At 39.3% G+C, this 21,025-nt stretch overlaps 1 protein-coding gene across 1 annotated transcript in view; it reads left to right on the plus strand.

Annotated features, from left to right (window-relative positions):
• The window catches only part of brf1a (BRF1 RNA polymerase III transcription initiation factor subunit a), a 113,692-nt gene that overhangs the window by 79,870 nt on the left and 12,797 nt on the right, over nt 1–21,025 (plus strand). Inside the window, exon 17 of the mRNA XM_034235292.1 lies at nt 18,662–18,713. Within this exon, the coding sequence (XP_034091183.1) occupies nt 18,662–18,713 (52 nt within the window). The remainder of the gene's footprint in view (nt 1–18,661; nt 18,714–21,025) is intronic.

Consider the following 21,025-nt stretch of genomic DNA (forward strand, 5'->3'; position numbering starts at 1 on the left):
CCGCTTTATCTTCACTTTCAAGTCTCCACTCTCTTAAAAACCCAAGATGATATATAAGTTTAATTTTTATATTTTATTCCTCTTCCCAGCTAAGTTTTATTGACACCATCCCCCAGCTATTGCCAGTTGTCAGCCAGTGGCTAAACTGCCTTCCTCAATCGCCTTTTCAGCTCAGGCTTAGTCTCATTGGCAGTAAGCTGATTAGCAACGAGTCGCTAAGCTCGGCAGAGACTGATAGCCTAACAGAGAGAGTCGCGGCGGAGTGGATGAGTGAGAGACTGAGGGTGTGAGAGACTGAGGGTGAGGCAGACGAGGGGGAGAAAGGATAGAAAGTGAGGCAGACAGACAGAAAGGGGGAGGCTGTGATTAATAGATGGGAGAGGGTCATGAAGTTTGCCGGTTTGACGTCTCTGTAAGGTGGAAATACTCGGGAGGAAAGTGGAGGTTATGCTTAGGATAAGCGGGGGAGAGGGTGTCCTCGTTTGACTCCCGCGCCGAAGAGGAGGAGAAGTCTGGACTGGCCAACAGAGTCGTGAAGCGTTACTGAGGCGATAGTGGCTGAAGGGCAGCAGAGGTGAAGAGATAGTGAATGCATGTTTTTTAGTTGTCATAAAGTACGTCGACAGAAAGAAAAAGATGAAAGATAATGGAGTAAATGGCATGCTCTAAAATGTCAATCAATCAATGTTTATTTAGCCCAATATCACAAATGTTACATTTGTCTCAGTGGACTTCACAGTTCGTACAGAATATCAGTATGACAATACGACACCCTCTGTCCTTGGACACTCACATCGTACAAGGAAAAACTTCCAGAGAAAACCCACAGTTTAAAGGGGAACATGGGAGAAACCTCAGGGAGAGCAACAGAGGAGGGATCCCTCTCCCAGGACGGACAGACATGCAATAGATGCTGTGTGTAAATAAAATGTTGAAGGTAAAAGAGGCTGAATAGAAGAGAAAGTAGTAAAAATGTACCAGGAATACAAACGAAGAAGCACCTTTAGTAGTGAGGTAATTTCATTTCATTTCAAACCTTTATTTATCCAGATTGGTCCCATTGAGATCATAGATCTCTTTTTCAAGGGAGACCTCCAGAAGAGGCAGGAATAAAAGCCCTACTGACACTTTGGTCTACTATCCATGCAATTCACTTAAAAGGATCATTTTGATGGTTTAAATTGTATGAGGTACTCCATGGTCAGTGTATTTCTTGCAGTAGATGGCGGTCTGCACGCCCCCACGTAGGCCAGATTTAGAATCATGTCACTGCTTCATCTTGCTCTGACAGCCTTTTCCAACAGGAACTGAAGACCATGCTTTAACCTCACAAGAAAAGGAAGTTGCTTGTTCACGGCTGCATCAATTAGTTGTTGTTTGAGTTATTGTGAGACTTTAATGCAAGTTAGATTTACTGTTTATTAACAGGATATTGGTTGTTTTGGCAAGAGCATTGACTGATATGAACTGCTTTAAATCCTACATTGAAACATCCAAACCGTCCTGTTAAGTGGGATTGGTCCGTTTGAGCTGCTCCTCTATTTCTACATGTTTCTGATGTTGGTAAAGGTTCTTGATAGGGAGGTTTTCAAGGAAAATGTTTTCGAAGAGAAAGTCCATAGTGAAGCAAGATAGTTTTTGGGATATTTAATAAACAAAATCATAACATAGTAACTATGGACAAAACGGTCAACAGAAAAAATGACAGCACAAGCTCACCCTCTGTCATCCGCCCTCGACATGAAACAGGTGACTTAAATAGACAAACCACATCCATGTGACAATCACCGGAAGCGCTCCACAAACAAATAAAAGTGACGTAAACAAATAATAATACAAATAATGAACCCGGGCTAAGCAGCATTATGGCACCTACAGTGTTTTTCGAACATATTGAAGGTCCAGTGCTATTACCAATGGGTTTATTTCATTTACTACAAATAACTTAAACTACATCACAGGTAACCATTGATTGTCTTGTTTTTTATCATCCTAGACAGCCAATTATTTATATTTACTCAACATGATGATAATTGATAATAATGAGCAGAACTTTTGATACTTCATTATGGGATACTACAGGTTGAAAGTGGAAAGAATAACATTCTATAACTAATCATAACTACAATAAAACATCCAGAGTAGATGGCCTGCACTAAGCCAATATTTGTTCTTATTATACTTGATTCTAAAATATGCAGATGAGGCATTATGTTAATGAGTATGTGCTTAAGTGTTTACATTTCCAGCACAGTAACGCATCAGCAACATCTTCAGAGCTACAAGTCAAAAGGTCTTTATTAAAGCTGATTAAACACTTAAATACTTTGAGGAGGTGAAGGAGGTAAAAGCGAGAGCTGAGGAGCTTTTTATAGGAAGTTAAGAGGGCACAGAATGAACACGCAAAGAGAAGATGTGACCTCCTCGTAGATGTGAGGGAGGCAGGAAGAGAAGGTGCAGTCTAACAGGAACACTGCGACCTTTGAAGAGATTGAGAAGCGAGGAGGGAAAACAGAGAGAGGGCTTTCAGAGAAACCAAACGAAAAAACGACCGTAAACACTTGAAAACTGGTTATGGATATCTTGGCTCGTACTACTCCATCTGTAGACAGTGGATGACTGACCTGACCTCAGCAGCAGAGAAATTACAACATTTAAAAGAAAACAAATAGACAGGTAAATATACACTATAATGTGTATTCTCAACAAGTCACTAATTTGATGTATACAGTCAAAGTAGAGCCACGTAGTCTAATATCTACAGCCACCTTTTGTACATTATTTAGCCTTTTCTTAACCAGGTTAGTCCCATTGAAATAAAAAATCTCTTTATAACGGGGGCCTGAAAATAGACCGCAATTCAGTGCAGCCACAGTACATGTCGACATGACATTCATCCTGTTGGCAGGTGTAGTTTGGATGAAAGAAAACTGTTTCTCCATGGACCTTGCAACAAGGTTTGTGAATGCTAAGTGACTACCTGAGTCGTGATTCCTGGAAAAGGACATGGCTGTTGAGTTCTCTCATGTTTTTTTGGTACTTTGACTAACCTTTCTACAACCAATACATGGAGAACTTGGCAACTCTCATATAATCAATCTAGATTGATAAATAGTACCATTAGCAGATTTGATTTAGTAGTGAACCTTACCTTTAAACCGAATCCAAGAAGACTTAGTGAAGGTCGTCTTGGAGGAGGAGTGTGTTGTTCCACTTTCTTTGTTGGTTAACTGCTCATGCTGCATTGTTTTCCAGCAATATATGAGAATGCAGTGTTTGTCTGAACACTGTTGGTGTCCCTGCAGGATAAAAACATGCAGACAGATCAGCTGATTGATCTCTGACACAGGTTAACGCTGCAGTGTCAGGGTAATATCTGAATGATGGATTGAGGGACAAAGACAATGTTTCCCTTGTTTCAGGAGCTGAGCAGAACATCTGTAATGCTTTAACACATTGATAATGCAAAGGTCAGAGCTGCAGCATGTCATCACTATAAAGTAGAATAATGATAGATTTCAGGAGGAAGTAGGAGCAGAGGAGGCTGTGGAGGGATTCTTCCTGTGTGACTTAGGAGGAGGAGGAAGAGATGTGATTCAGCAGAAAGAGGAGGATGTTCAGTACACGAAGTTCCTTTCTGAAGAGACGAGCTTCACGCCTACAGTGAAACAAATTCCCTTCTTATCAAGTCGCTGTTATTGAGTCTGTGAAAGTCTGAAAGTAAAAATCAATCAGTCCTTGAGAGTATTATTATGTTTTTCAGAGCAACTTCTTTTGAGCTTTTTCTCAAATTTGAAGTTTGAAATGTTTCCTGCCACCGTTGGTCTTGTATGTATATGGCAATGTTTTTGTTGCCTTTGTATTGTTTGTGTTGTGCACATGTGAGCTATTCACTTCACAGGCTTTTCCAAGTGGGGGTAGAACATCTTAGACTGACGTTTTTTTAAAGGATGGCGATGCATTCAGCTTTTTTGTCATGCATCAAGGAATCTTACAATACAATACATGTTGTTGAGAAACTCAGATTTATCAGAGAATCTCCACAGAGCCTCTTGGTTTGTTATATCCTTCCATGAGTGTGTTGGAGGATGTGATTCTACCAAATGGTTTTATTGAGTCATCCATGGCCTGAAACATGCATTTGGTTTTGTTTTGTAGCTTTTTTAAGGCGTTTGTTTCTGCCAACAGTTAGCTGTGCAGATATGATTGTAAACATGGCTGTAAGAGACAGGTACCACGTGTAACAATTGTAACTGGCAGATAGTTGCAGTTATATGTATGCATCTTATCGAAAACGTCTTATGGGCATTTTGTGTCATAGCACAAGGTACAAATTCTGTAAGATTAAAAACAACAAACAAAAATGAGTTGTCCCATAAAACTCAAACAAAGATGATTTTTCTTTTTCTGGCTGCAGGAGAAGGACACAGTGAGAGGATCAGCTTCATATCTCTCCACGTGTTGCAAGAGGTGGCTTTGCAGCAAAGTGTGTGTGTGTTGTCCTTTATTAGAGTGCTACGTATAGCCCCATTGTTGTCCTCGGGGAGTGATTTATTTGCGGCCGCTGTGTCGCACAGGGAGCCCTCACTGGGCGTTGGGAGCCACTCCCTGCTGCTGTAAATGGTCGCCATGGAGACGGGGGTCTGCCGAGAAGTCTGCCGCCGCGGGCCACCGGCGGCGCTGTTGACGGCCGTTTGACCTCTGACCTCCACAAGTGACTCGGTGTCTCTCAGTGGGCTCAGATTAATCGCTGCTGTCAGGGAGAAAGCTGGTTCCTGCAGCGTGTAAACCGAGCAGCTCCCGAACGCCAGGCGCTGCGATCACTTGAATCCCACCGGAGCCACATGGGGTACAATAAACGCTGCCGTAATGATTTACTAAAATATTTGTTCTGTCTTTCTGTGTAAGGAAAACCAAACAACTCATATTATTGATTTATAGGTTTTTATTTTATGGTGAAATGCTTGAGGTGACCTGAGGAAAGTTGCTTACCTCATGAAACATTATTATTACAAAAAAAGATTGTGCAAGGGGAAGGGTGACAATATATCAGAATCAAATGTATTATATACGTAGTAAATGTATTTAATATAACCAAAGCACCTCGTGAAGATGACAATGTCCTTTAAATAGTAAGAAAAGTATATATTTAGAAAGATATAATGGATGAATACAAATAATCATAACATTTGCAAATATTCCTTCTACAATTTTGCGGTTCTTCTAAATCTACTGTGATTATTTTTGGGATATTTGGGGGTTTTAACCAACATTTAAAGACCTCTTGGACCCCTAATGGCCGTTTTTCAAAGCTAACAATTAAAAGACGAATCAAGAAAATAACTGGCAGATTAATTAGTTGTGAGAATTATCACTATTTGCAGTCCTAAAAACAGTGTCAGACTTCATGTGATGACTGGCCATGTTTTCAGACACTTTTGACCTTTTATTCCAGTTCTAAGATAAGATATTCTAAGAGTATAAGTTAATTTGAACAAAAAAATCTTGGCAAAGACTTTGTCGCTTTTGGATTAACTTTTTATGGTTCACATAAAACCATATAGTTATATCACAAGGTTACAAGAATAAAACGACTTATCACAGCGTGTTCCAGAGATAAAGAGGAGTCATTAACTTCATTAAATGCAACAAAAGCCTCCACTGAGTTAAAAAGCAAAGTACTTCTTTGTTTCTGTACTTCTGGTACAGGCAATGAAAGTCAAATCAAACTGTATTTAGAGTTAAAGTCAAAGAGGTGACCTGAATGACGGTGAATAGGAGACCATTTGCTTTTCCTCGAAAATCATTAACACATTCAGCATGTTAACAAAAGCCTCTAAAGAAACACAGTGAGATGCTTCAGAGGACACACACGTGATCAGGCAGTAACCTGGGTCACTCGGCAACGCTGCAGGAATAAAAGACTGCAAGGAAGTGAAAGAAGGAGAACATGTGACGAAGTGGGAGAGGACTGAGCTGAGTAAAGTCTGCAGCGTGGGCTTGAATACTAAGATGATGTGATTTCCTGCTGAAGGTGGGCAGCTCGTCCCACAGGGAGGGATTACTACTTTAAATGCTCTTTCTTTTTGATAAAGTTCTCAGAATTTCTGCATACTAATTAAGGAAAGTTTCCTTCACTGAAATGTCAATAAATCCCAAACTACGCAGGAGAGAGACGTGTTCCGTGAAGGACTTTTGCTGCTGTTATTTCCGCCATTTCTCTAATGATCTTAAAAAAGGTTAAGCTCTAATTATATAATAAATTAAATGGGAAAACAGTGAAAGGGGTCGCTCTCAGTGATGAATCTACAGGGAACTATAAGCTGCAAGTGAAATTTCTCTCTGCTTTTTGGAGATTTTTCCTTTTTGTTCATTGTTTATCTTTCTATACAGGGGTTCTTACGGTCATTACAAATCTGAAAAAGTCATGGAAATTCAAAATGCAAATTCCAGGCCCTGGAAAAGTTATGGAAAACAATATTTTCCCCAAAGTTTTGGAAAAGTCATGGAAATGTAACTAAAGTTGCATCAAGTATAATTTATATTTTATCTTATCGCCGAAATAGTAATACTATAATGATAATAAATACTGCATCGTATAGTAATGAAACGTAAAGTGGCATTTAACTGACGAGGTATTTTGCTGGTGAGAGATTTGAGTTGCTTTAGCGTGTAGAAGCTAGTAAGCCTATTGGATTTGTTTTAGATAGGCACAACATGTTTCATATGCAGACCTTTTTTCCTGTTCCATGTTAAAATAAACCATTTTCAGTGGTATCACTGAGAGTAATTTTTTTGGAAAAGTCATTGAAAATCATTGGTGAAAAAGTGTATGAACCCTGTCTATGGCTTCACTTTCACCGTTTTTGTTCCCTTTACCACTCTAATAGAGATACATTTGGCTGCTTCAGGCCACTGTTTTACAAAAGAAAAAGCTCTTAATAACGGTAAAATGACTTTGTAACGTTAACGCAGTATTTCTTCTATTCACGTGTCAATTTTCTTGACAAAATATGGCGGTGTTTAGCTTGTGTTAGCTTTATAGAGTTCTCTCTCATAGCATTATAAATCTTGTTGCAGTATCTTTTCACGTCTACTTTCACACTCAATTACAACAAAATAGACCCCCAATCATTTATTGTCTTATTGTACATGAAAAAAGCACGACCTCAGCTGCTTTTTTTGTGGACGTCTCACCAATTTGAAGATGCCCTATTATGCCTATTTGGTGTTTTCCCTTTCCTGCATTGTGTTATATAGGATTTGTGCTTGTACATGGTCCTGAAGTCAATTATTTGTTGACTTCTGTACCATGGTGACATCACTATGTAACACCCACACTAGTGTTCCAACACATTATACATGATAGGCTAAGGGGTGGGACATCTCAAAGCTGTTGACCAATCCGAACAGAGCCAGCTAACCACTCAGAGCAGACTGGGCTCTGGTTTCAGACAGAGGGTGAAAAAAGGTGCTGCAGCACAGGCAGTATGAGAAAAATCAAGAGCTTTTTAAACATTAAAGCGTGGAGACATGTCACATTATAGACACAAAATACAAATATGAACCTGAAAATTAGCACAATGTGTCCTCTTTAAATGCTGTGTAACAATTAAATGTATGTATTTGCTACCTCAAATGTGAAGTGTGAATCTCCTATAACGCTTTACTAATGACCTATGACCTCTTAATGATGGATATAAATAGGGACATTTAAAACGGAACTGTTTTATAATAATGTAGCCCCATTGTCACCTCATGCACAGCCTGCAGTGTGGATACTCTCGAGCAGAGAATTGTTGTTGAGCAGAATTCAGTTCCTCAGTTGGGACCAATGAACAATAAGGATGAAGCAGATTATATAACAACTGTAGAAGAGCTTTTATGGCTCTAGCTTCCTCGATGGACCATTTTGTTTCCATGGTACCTGGAAAGATGGAGGTGTTTAGTGTGTTTCTCACTCGGTACCCACCAGGACCCTCATTTATAACGGCAGCACTTAACAGATGCTTGTGGGAAGTGGCTAGTCATGGTAACGGCTGTTGCTATGCCACCATGGAGCGCCAGTTTGAAGCTAGTTAGAGAAAAAATGAGTTCCTCAGTAATCTCTGGATACACACTGTGTGTACTTTGACACACAAGAGCATTAGTATGTTTCAATATTATTTTTATGGACCCACTTTTATTCATAATATTGTGCGCATGGTGGAATGTGAATGGTAAGTTTGTTTATAATTGAACTATTCATATCTTAGACTGCACTGTAACTTTTATCCATGTATTTTTTCTTTTAATGTTTCTTTTATTATCTTTTCTTTTTAATGATTGATTTTAAATGCCATTTTCTTAATGTCTTTCATTTTTTGTAAAGCACTTTGAATTGGCTTGTGTTGAAAAGTGCTATATAAATAAACTTGCCTTGCCTTGCCTATATAGCTCATTTCAACAAGGCACTTCAAAGCTAAGACCCTACAAAATAACAAGCTAACATTGAATAATACAGGTATTAAATACAAGAAAGGCATGGACAAACTGTTGCACAGTCGGAACAAAAGTGTTTAATTATGCTTTGTAGAATTAAGATTTTCCTTAATTGGAATAAATGGTTTCAACCAACCCAAAACCCATAAAACACAGGAGGTTCAACGTATACTTTTGACTAAAAATAAAACGTGTATTTGAGAACTCAAAACAATATAAATGATAAAAAAAACATGTTAATGAAGGTACAACTGTCAAAAGGTTTTCATAGTTTAACTATAAATAAAAACTGGTTTGATTTTCTTTTTTCTTGCCTTTATTTAAATGTATATCTTTTTATTCTTTTTATTTATTTAATTGTTTCAAATCATATATATATATATATTTTAAGGTATTTGTTGGGCTATAGAATGTCGGTTTTCTGAGCTATCCGCCGTCCCAAATATCATTATTATATAATTTGTTGTTCATATTTTAGTGTATTTTCCCGAATGTGGTCCTTTCATGTCCTTTTGTTCCTAGTTCCCGTCCTGTGAAGAAACCTCATTTTGTATTAAGTTTTGTGACGGTCATTATAGTATGAATACAGAACAGAGATATCATGTCGCATATTGAACTTCAAAGAAGAGAACAGAAAAGGGTCCAGGAAACGTTCTCCTAATTTACGGCTCATGAAGTTGGAAACATCAAAGCTGCAATTAGTTCTATTACACGCTTCTTGTTTTTACTTTAAAACCCTTCTATTTGAGACCTTAGTTCACTTCAAGGTCCACTCAATGAAACATGTTCAGTGTTCTTTGTTTCGTTTTCCTTTATGCTAAATGAAAGTAGAGATTAACGCATTTTTTTCAGGTTTAAAGGGCGATTTCACGTCAGAGCGGTGGCGGTTACATTTAAGGCAAAGCGTGTATGTCTGTAATTTAAGCATCATGTCAAATTGTGTCATTTAAGAACTGAAGTGCAGCCCAGATCACATTTTTCAAAGAGTTTATTTTGGAAAATCAAGTGTGACTTTGTCGCCACGAGGTCTGGCTTTGGAGTGACGTGTGTGTGTGTGTAAGATCATACCCCTGTTAACCCTTTGATCTCTCTGACTCAGAGTGTGTGTGTAGATCTGTGTTAATAGCGCGTGATCCTCCCTATTTGTGTGATTAGTGGTGTGTAACACTGTGATCCTCCCCTCTGGTCACGCCACCGGCCTCTGATGACACAAACACACACACCGCTTTATAACACATTACGATACTTTCTAAAAAACAAATACACATTTTTTTCTATATTAAGCACACATTACCCCCCATCAGAAAGCTGCTTTACACGCCTCTTTTGTCACACTATCTCTGATTAATTACTGTGTGTGTGAGAGTGTTTAGCCCACAGCCGTTAAGAGCCACCCGTCTCAATAAATGCCTAATCTCTGTTCACAAGACCAGTCACGGTCCCCAAAATATCTGCGGAGGATGAACCCAGCGTCCCAGAGCGCAGCCGGGCGCTAAATGACCCAGAAACCCCTCCATGTGGAGAACTGTCAGCGCTCCCATCAAACAAACACGCATGGGTTAGCGGGTTATTAAATATGGCCCTGTGTGTGTAATTGAGAGAGTCATGCATAAAGAAAGTGATGGAAATCCCCTCAGAATTAGGGTGACATTGTAAGGGCGTGGAGTTCAACTGAAAATCCCTGATTTCCTTAATCAGCCTCTTTGGCACTACAAATAAAAGCACACTGGTTATTGAGCAGATCTGTGACTGAGAGCATGTGATTACACTTGATGAGGCACAGCTACATTTAGCTGTTTTTTTAAAATACGCTCATTTGCTGAGTTCAGAAAATTGTAAAAATGTATTCCACTTTCAAGTCTGTGCTTTGGTTATAAACTAGGAGCATGGAAGCGGTTAGCTAAGCGTAAAGACACACGATTTTATAACAGTTGTTGGATTAAGGTTTTCGACTCTCACATGTTTAAAGTCTTTGGCGGGAACCGATTTATATATCTGGCTTTCTGTAAACTTGGTTTTTGCACCTTTTTATTGATAATATATAAAAACAACATATTTTTCACACGGTTTGAACTCTTTCTCTCTTTATACTGAACTGGATAAATGAAGTTCTTGCTAATCTTATTTCTTGAGGAAAAGCTTCTGTGCAGCATCTACAGCTGTAGTGCAGGGCGCCAGATATGTTTGTTGAGAACAGATTTGGTTTTGGTCTGTGGAATACCAAATGAATCACTTTTTGCAAATTGAGGATTTTGTTTGACAATTTGTACTGTTGGTGACCTGATGATGCATGAAATATTTAAAATCGACTAGAAAAAGACATTCCTAGCAGGTTTGGCTTTGTATTGAACATACTTCAACGACTAATAGAAAGTCGCACCCTGTTTTATTCTATATAAGCACACACACCAATGATGGAAAGCAGACGTCACCGGGGCCGCTGTGGTGGTCCAGCAGTAATCGCAGGGTTGGTGGTACTCCCACTACTTCTTCTTCCTGTAATGATCAATGACGCAACACGGTGTGTTCTGTGCTTTTAAAGGTGATTAGTTCAGTAGAGGTTAATGAAAGGGTCTATAGAGAGTCGATAGTATATACATTTTAAGTAGCAGAAACTAAGCATGGCATGGCACTGTGTGCGTTACGTTTAGCATACATTGTCATCTATATAATCCTGTCCTTTGTAAATCTGCAGTAGTAGGTACTGTGTGTGTGTTTCTGGGGTGAATGGGGTCAGTGCTGGATGGACTGGCCAGAGGAGAAGAAAACACAATCAGTCCTTTTGGCTGAATCTGCGTCCCCTCCTGCCAAGCTGCACACCGGCCCACAATGCACTGCAGCCTGAATGGACACAACTCTTTTAATTGTGAGAGAGTTCTGTGTGTGAGTGTGCATTGTGTGTGTGTGTGTGTGTGTGTATCTCTGTATACGTGTGTGCATTGTGTGTGTCAGGTCTGGGAAAGTATGAGTGGGCACCACAGTTGTGTGTGTGGGTTTTTGTGATTATGCATGATTTAATTATGCTAAAGAACGATCTGTGTGTGTTTGAGGCACACACACACACACACACACACACACACACACACACACACACACACACACACACACAGACACAGAGGATCCACTCCCCAGCTGGATAACCGAGTTGGAAGCTGAGATTATTATCATCATTTATTTACATCCGAGCACATCGCAGAACTAATTTCATTCAACCCCCAGTTTGCAGATTATTCCTCCTCTCCATCCCATCTTTCCGGTTCCTCATGTTATTGATTGGATTATTCTATGCATAATGAAATTATTCACTTTACATCAGTTTATCCATGCACAGCTGAAAACACAAACAGTGATGGGAAGAAGAAGTGGATTCAAAAGACAAACACATAAAGTCACCGAGGAGCAAAAACAATGAGAGGCTTGTAGAGTGTCTTACCGCGACGCTAACGAGCTAAGCTACAACAAATGTAAAGAAAATACACAAACACAGCACTGTAAACAACAAGACGTTTATAAGATCTATAATATAATGTGTGGTTGTTTTATGAATATGGAAAGGGCTCTATTGCAGGAAATGAGATCATGGGGGAAGTGAATGTGGTAATGAGCGAGGGAGAGAGTGTCTTGACTTAATACACAGCAGCAGCAGCTACTGGTTTTATAATGAAATCTCCCAGAGACTCAGAATTAGAAATATTAATTAATATTTGTAATACTAATAAAAAAGGGTAGTTTTATTTGAAGCTCAGTTTGGTTCAGCTTGTTTGTGATTGCTGATTTGGATCATTTGTAATCAGATTATAGTGTTTATTTATTCCTGATAAAGATGATTCCCATCGAAAAGTGTTAATGTAAAGATGTGGATTTTCCTGAGTAACCAGCACATTGTTTTTCGAGAATAATGTTTCGAGGTAACATTTTGATAATAGCTAAGACGAAAAAATACGGAAGAAAGGAAAAGTCAGACTGGAGTTGTCATTATTTAATGTTAAGGCTGTTAAGGCTAATGTTGCTAATGTCCATAGCCTTTATGTGCCTTGTATTTATTCTTATGTGTGCTTTTTTATCTTTTCTTATGTGTGCTTTTTATCTATTCGCGTAATATTATATTTTATTATAATGTTATGTTCATTGTGAAGCACTTTGGCAAACCCTCTGTTTTTAAACTGTGCTATATAAATAAAGTGGATTGGATTGGATTAAGGAAAACTGAATGAATGACAAATGTCTCATCAAAACGTCAGACTGGTAGAATAGATTTAATTTAACCAGATATCAAACACACTACTGTAGGTGATGAACAATCATAACTGGTCGCAAAAAAAAAACGAAACTAAGAGTTGGTTAACTGGAAGCTAAATGCTAACGTCAGCATGCTAACATGATCACATTAACAATGCTATAGCATAATGAGGATGCTATTGAACTCCAAATCAAATACAAGTGGAGAAATTACAATATCCCCCAAATTAGAAAGCGTCACTCTAGGAAACATGAACATTTGTCCCAAAATGCAAGTCAACCTTTCCAAAATTAAACAAGATAAATCAGCCTGAACCAGCATAGTAAAATACGCTTACAAATATTCTTATCTAACCCATTTAAACCAAATGTTTCTTCTTAATGATGATTAAAACCCCACTTATGTTCACCCTGACCTTTGACCCCTCCTCACTATTGACCGATGGTTATAGAGAGGCGAAGTCCCTCCCCTTCCGGTGGACCTCCATGGGACCTTATTTTGGAAAAAGTATGTATTGAAGTCAATGGAGAGAGAAAGATTATCTTTTGATCCCGTTTGAATTGTGCATGAATTACACATATGATGTTTGTCAATTTAAAAGATAATTTTGCAAGTAAAAAAAATAAAAATGTGCCGTAAAATTGAAGTAACACATTTTTTTGTGTGAAGCGCTCAATGAACTACATCTCTGGTTTTGCACACGTCACCAACACCAAGATGGCCGTCACGTTAGCACATTTCACCTCTTTCTTTCAGAATGAAGCGAAAAGTATTAAAAGAGGTGAAAATCACTACAAGTCCGGTCATGTTGAGAACTACATACACAAAAGGGGAGTTAGTCGGTTCCAGCATGCGGGACCGGCTTTACAAGGTTTCGGTGAGTAACACGAGTGTAATGTGTAACGTTAATGTCAGCTAGCTAAATTCACTTACGCGACTCTGGGATTTGTAGTCTTTCTAGTTGCGTATTTTTCATAGTCTTATATTTCAACAGTTTTAAGACAAACTGACTTTTTTGACAAGAAAATGATTTTTTAAGATTGATAAACATCATCTGTGTAATTCGTGGCACAATTCAAACGGGATCAAAAGGCAAGGCAAGGCAAGGCAAGTTTATTTATATAGCACTTTTCAACACAAGGCAATTCAAAGTGCTTTACAAAAAATGAAAGAGATTAAGAAAATGGCATTTAAAATCAGTCATTAAAAAGAAAAGCTAATAAAATAAACATTAAAAGAAAAAATACATGGATAAAAGTTACAGTGCTGTCAATTAAACATTAAAAGAAAAAAGTACATGGATAAAAGTTACAGTGCAGTCTAAGATATGAATAGTTCAATTAAAAGCAGCGACAAAAAGAAAAGTCTTCAGCCTGGATTTAAAAGTAGTCAGAGTTGCAGCGGACCTGCAGGTTTCTGGGAGTTTGTTCCAGATATTTGGAGCATAATAACTGAACGCTGCTTTACCATGTTTAGTTCTGACTCTGGGGACAGAAAGCTGACCAGTCCCTGAAGACCTGAGAGATCTGGATGGTTCATAATTTAGCAGGAGGTCAGAAATGTATTTTGGGCCTAAACCATTCAGTGCTTTATAAACCAGCAGCAGTATTTTGAAATCTATTCTTTGACACACAGGAAGCCAGTGTAAAGACTTCAGAACTGGAGTGATGTGATCCACTTTCTTAGTGTTAGTGAGGACTCGAGCAGCGGCGTTCTGAATCAGCTGCAGCTTCCTAATAGATTTTTTAGTGAGACCTGTGAAGACACCATTGCAGTAGTCGAGTCTACTGGACAAGTTTTTCCAAATCCTGCTGTGACATTAGTCTTTTAATCCTAGATGTATTCTTTAGGTGATAGTAGGCTGATTTAGTAACAGTTTTAATGTGACTGTTGAAACTCAGGTCAGAGTCCATGACTACACCTAGATTTCTGGCTTTATCTGTTGTTTTGAACATTGCAGACTGAAGCTCAGCGCTAACTTTTATACGTTCTGCCTTGGCTCCAAAAACCATTACCTCAGTTTTATCTTTGTTTAATTGGAGAAAGTTCTGACACAAAAGATAATCATTCTCTCCCCATTGACTTCAATACATACTTTTTCAGAAATAAGGTCCCATGGGGCGCAAGTAGATGGGCGTGACTTCGCCACTCTATTCTGATGACCAAAAATGTATTCTTCTAGTGCAGTTAATGAAGTAGCATTATCTGCCTGAACCCCATTTAACAATACTTTCAAAAATCCATTCCAACCATATAACAGAGGGGAAAGCATTTAACTTGATGAATGACTATAATGATGAAATGCATTTAAATTTTGCCGGTTGATGGACGGATCGAGGAATTGACATTAATTATTTTCCCCTCTGTAAATATTAAATGTTTGGGGGTTTAGCTTGTGGGATAACATCACCTGGGTCCTGAGTAGTTTATCTGACAATAAATGAAGGTGAATTATTGTGTTGTATTGATTACATTACATTATTACATTACATGTTACTTGATAGACGCTTTTATCCAAAGGGACTTACTCAGTACAGTGGACAATCCCCACAGGAGCAATTTGGGGTGAAGTGTCTTGCCCAGGGACACAACGACATGCTGACTGCAGTGGGGTTTGAACCTGTGCCCCCCTGATCCGAACACCAACGCACTAGGCCACTGCGCCACACGCCTCCCAGTGACTATTGATCTACATGTCATTGGAGTCACATGTAGGTCAACTCTTATAAATGAGCGGTTGGATTTACCCTCTTTTTCGACTTCCATTTTTTCTTCCATGACACTTCCTTTCTCCTCTCTCAATCCCTTTCTTTTTATTTACAATATCAGAATCTGGTTTATGGCCAAGTATGTTTACACGTGTTGCAGGGAGTCTTAAAACAATAGTGGGCATTTACCATTTCCGGTTCCCTCGTAGTTTTGAAATAAGGTCTGTGGTTAACACAAGCTTAATAGATTTTTAAAACATTTTCTACGACATAAAATAAGTCAGTAAATACACCTTATGTCTGGAGCCTCTATGTGTTGTTAAAACGGTTCGCTAATGAGTGACTAAATGGGACTACTAAACTTCATCACTCCGGACATTAGCCTTTATCTTAGCGGTGGTGACGTGAAGTCATGTGACTGTGTTGTAGTTCCTTTACAGGTCAACGTTACCATTTCCCTTGAGTTTATCCTTATATTTGGGTATAATAGGGGTATGTTTGCCTCCAATCTTATTTTGTGCAGTGTTTTAAAATCCAATAGAAAAATGATATTGCTTTCGTGGGATGCTAACTTCTGGGTCAGCCAAAAGCGTCATCAATGCTTCTCAGTATATAAAACATTTAAAAGTGGTAGAGCATTTAAAAGTGGTATCATAGTACAGAAACCTGCTAAATATACTCCTCATAACCTCCCTCCTTACCTCCTTTTGTGCTGCTATTTATGATTAAACCCTCCATCTCTCTTTTCTGGTGCCATATTTCTCTCCCTGTGCCCCGAGTCCATCTTATTATTCCCTCACTTGCTCTTTTGTACCCTGAATCCCTGAGCCCTCCTTCTCTTCTTCACCCTTTCCTCCACCTCTCTGCCTGTTTGTTCACCTCCCTCCCTCCTTCCTCCCCCTTTCTTTCTCACCGGTGTCCGGGTCAGGGCCCAAGGGAGCTCGGTCGGATAGTCTCTCACATGAACGTGGACCCTGAATAGTTTTTTCTCAGCGGGGAGCGATTCGCCCTCCTGGCTGGGATTTTTTTCTTCTAATGAGCTCTGAGGAAGGAGGGGCTAGTGTTGGGGTCGGAAAGATGCCACATTCTCTGTTACCCATCCCCCCTGGTTAAAGCAGATTAATTAAAAGCTCACTCGCGTTTTCTCTCTTATCAGTGCGAGTTGAGCGTTTACTGTAAGCCTCGGGGGAGGGCTCAGCGCGGGGCCGGGACGGTGGGGGGTGTGGGGGGCTAATTCCAGCCGGTGGGACGCAGGGAAGACTGCTTAGGAATTACCGCCGGTGGATCGTTCATCGCTGATTATCTCTGCGACTGTCTAGAAAGAGATGGTGCTCACAGACAGTCTGTTGGCCTGTCAGTCACAGTTTTGGGTGTAATTTAACATTCACAGTGTTAATTTTATCCTCCAGCGGGTCGCCTGAAGCCAAAAGGACTCAAAGAGCAGCCGTAGTAATCGAAATGAAATCCTCAACCTTTATTGTGTCAACAGTAAATCCTGTAATAAAGAGTGTAATGAATATATATGTGAATGTAATGTAATGCAGGTTACAAAGAGCCCTCCTGAATGTTAATTACATCCAGCTAAGCCTTCCATGCAGATGGCTAGTCAGCAATAACTGTTGTACTCAATGATCATTAATAGTACAAGGGTTATAAATTATTATGTTTTCAAATGTTCTTGCCCTGAAGCCTGCTGTGATACCCACTTTGCCGTTCATTTTTGGAACTATGTCATTCATAACCAGCCTATAACCCTCATTACTTTTTTTGATATTCTGAATTTTCATGTGATGCCAACAGAAAGTCGACATGTTTTTTAGACCATCAGTAATTTGTCGTTCATTTATTGTTAAATAACTGCAAAACAAAAAGCCTTCCCTTCAGCTGTAGTTTCATGTTTAATGAGCGCCTATTGTTATACTAAAATGCTAGACTAACAGGGTAAACATTACACCTGCAGCATGTTAGCATTGTCATGTTGAGCGTGTTCAATTTAGCCTTTGGCATAAAGCACTTCTGTGCCTGAGTGACGCCTCACACAGCTGTTAGCATGACAACACTGCTAGTCGGGTTATTATAAAGAGAAATTAGTGAATCTGTGAGGACACATCTTCGGTTGCAGACTGATTCTGTTATGACAGCGCTTTGTCTCCTTAAATCTATGTAAAATATAATGTCCCATTTCTCTGTGTGGTACTTATTTGAAGCTAATGTAATGTCGCAGGATTCTTGCTTTTATGATTTGTATACTCATCATCGAATGAACTTATTATGAATAGCTTTTGTTTTAAGTGTCAGATTTCTCGTGCTGCAGTACCTCTTTTCACCCTCTGTCTGAAACCAGAGCCTAGTCTGCTCTGATTGGTTAGCTGACCACCTCTGTTACGATTGGTCATGCCCAAAAACCTATATAACAAACTACAGGAAAGGCAAAACCCCTAAAAGCACTCTGTTGTTAATGATATATTTAACAATAAAGTGAAATCTGAACTGTCTGCACATTCAAATCTTCTCCTAACGTCTGTAAAAGATTATGTGTGGAAATGTATACACTCTGAGAGGTTCATAAAACCTACACATTTATTGAGTTGTTGACTAGTATTTCAGACTGATCTTCAATGTTATTAATGGTTTTCATTTGCTACAGCAACATGACTCCAAGGTCATGAAGCCCGGCCGTTAGTTTTAGTGTGCGGTGTTTCTACCACTGCTTAAACATCCACACCTCCCTCTGTTCACAGTAGAGTTGGAGGGATTAACACCTTAAGTACATGCACTACATTGCCTCTCTGCTGCTGCTCCGTGCAGGCATCACAGTGATGGTGGATTCAGAATAATTACCCATGTTTTACCCATGTGTGATTTACTCATTAAAGTAAGAAGAGAAGCAAAAGTAGAGCCAACTCATAGTTCTCTCCTACATGCTAGTACATTTGCAAATGTTAATGTTCAAACTATCAGTGTTGATGGTAATTTTAGCACTAGAATGACTTAGTATCTGATGGAGACTGCATCAGCTAGTGTTACCCCACACCTAGTTGATGGCAAGAAGTGTTTCTAAAAGCATGAAACACATTTGTATCCCTTGCGGCATTTATACATGAATGACGCATGAATGTTTTTGAAAGAATGTGAAGATGTAATGGAGATTGAGTAAGCTTTTGGAGAAACTTTGTAATTTAAATGTGTAGTTTGGGACTGTGTTGATGTTGTGTTGTCGTTTGTGTTGCAGGTTGCAGCCTTTTATCACCGGACAGCCCAACAAGAAGATCGCTCTGGAGCAGGTGAGCCGCCGTCCGTCTGCACCACATCTGCTTCATGTCTCCGACACTTGCTCACACTCTGCTTCGCCACAAATACACACACTCACTCACCCAGTCTATCACTTGGACAGATAAGTTCCCCCTTCGCTATTTCCTATCTGAAACACTTATTCACTCGCTGTGTTATCATCTTCTCTGCTTCACTCTCTCACTGTCTTCTTAAAATTCTTCCGAAAATAGGTACAATTTCTTATATAATCAGAAAATAGGCACACTTTTTTACTAAATGTAAAATACACTTATTTCCTTGCCAATGACGACCCATATTATCAAAGAAATGTGTCATTAGTCTTTGTTATAAATACCTTTGTTAGCCATACAAGGATGCTTATCTACTAATAATGGGTCAAGCGGTTCAACTTAAATAAATTAAAACTATTATTTAACTGGTTAAGCTATTTAACTATTTTCTGTTTATCTTCGTCCAAGTCACATTCATTGATACATGATAATACTAAGATTTTACATTATATAATGCTAGGATACATTACATTACATTACATTACATTACATTACATTACATTACATTGCATTTAGCTGACGCTTTTATCCAAAGCGACTTACAATAAGTACATTCGACCAGGAAGACACAACCTTGAAGAAAACAGAATCATATAAGTACATCAGGTTTCATAGAGCCAAACATTTCAAGTGCTACTCAACTGGCTTTAGATAAGCCAGTCCTTTATTAGTATAAAAGTGCTTCGTTAATAGTTCTAACGCTCGAAGTGGAGTCGAAAGAGATGAGTTTTCAGTTTGCGCCGGAAGATGTGCAAGCTATCTGCTGTCCTGATGTCAATGGGGAGCTCATTCCACCATCCTGGAGCCAGGACAGCAAACCCACGTGTTTTCGCCGATGGGAACTTGGGTCCCCCTCGCAGCGAGGGTGCAGCGAGTCGTTTGGCTGATGCAGAGCGTAGTGCACGCGCTGGGGTGTACGGTTTAACCATGTCCTGGATGTAGGAAGGGCCAGATCCATTCGCAGCATGGTAAGCAAGTACCAGTGTCTTGAAGTGGATTCTAGCAGTTACTGGAAGCCAGTGAAGGGAGCGGAGGAGCGGAGTGGTGTGGGAGAATTTAGGAAGGTTGAAGACCAGACGAGGATAAAATGCAATACAAATTAATGTAGTGTCAATAAAGTATTTTAGGCTTTATTGACTCTACTAGCTTCTTTACATGTTTTGAGAAGTATGAAAATAGCCTTTTTTTGTGCTATTAAAATCTTCTTAATTTGTATTAAACACTGCAGAAAACCTGGAGGTCTGTGGCACAAAGGAATAAGAGATATATTCAACTTTGGATACACACTCTAGATAAAGATATTGTTGGTTTTTGTCTTGGTTGACAATGAAAAAAAGTTCATCAGTCTTTAAACTACAGTATTTTAAAGGTCACCTATTATGCAAAATCTACTTTTTCATGTCTCTTCTACATAAACATGTGTCCCCTCTGTGTAAAGAGATTCTGAAAGTTTCAGGAAAAAATATTCTCTCACTTTTTGTCCTGATCCATTTCTATAAAAACCTGTCTGAAAATGAGCTGATCAGATTTTGGCCACTTTATGATGTCATCACGTTTTTTGGCTTGTGTAACCATTAGCCAATCACCAACCAAGGTATCCCCCCCCCCCCCTTATCACCTGAATCTCCTCCTAGAGCACCATTGTGTTCTTTTTAACCAAATCTCTCTCAGAGGGGCGTGGGGAGGGGCTCCTTATTTTCATCTAAAGTAACAGACAGAGAATCAGCACTTTTGAAACAGGCCTGAAACAGAGGGGATTATGGGTAATGCTGCAATTATCTGTTTAGTGTTTGGAGCCAAACACTTCAGAGACATGTTTGTATATATCTGAGACCTATCATATATTGATGAAAAACAGTATAATAGGAGACCTTTTTAAAGGAGAATTGAACCCAGAGGCTTCCTGTCTCCTCATAATGAAGCAGTGCGTGTTACAGGCTGTAACTCCCCGTCAGTCGCCCATTAAATTATAATTGCTGATTGCTCAGACCCCCTGCAGAGCAGACGGGGGATAAATCTCGCGCGGGCCGTGTGAGAGGTGAACCTCACTTCGTTTTGTTTGCCCTTCCATTATTACTCCTCGCCTTCTCTGCTCTTGTACCCACTCCAGGGCGTTCACTGCTCCTAAAAATCTCTGACAGGGTCTTAAAATAACTACAGCTCTAAACTTGGATGTAAAAATGTCTTTAACAGCACTTTTGGAGGACTTTTTTTTACCGCCCTGCAGTGATGGGCTTGGCCCCGCCCTCTGC

This window comes from Gymnodraco acuticeps, unplaced genomic scaffold (genome assembly GCF_902827175.1).
Source record: "Gymnodraco acuticeps unplaced genomic scaffold, fGymAcu1.1, whole genome shotgun sequence".
Classification (NCBI taxonomy): Eukaryota; Metazoa; Chordata; class Actinopteri; order Perciformes; family Bathydraconidae; genus Gymnodraco; species Gymnodraco acuticeps.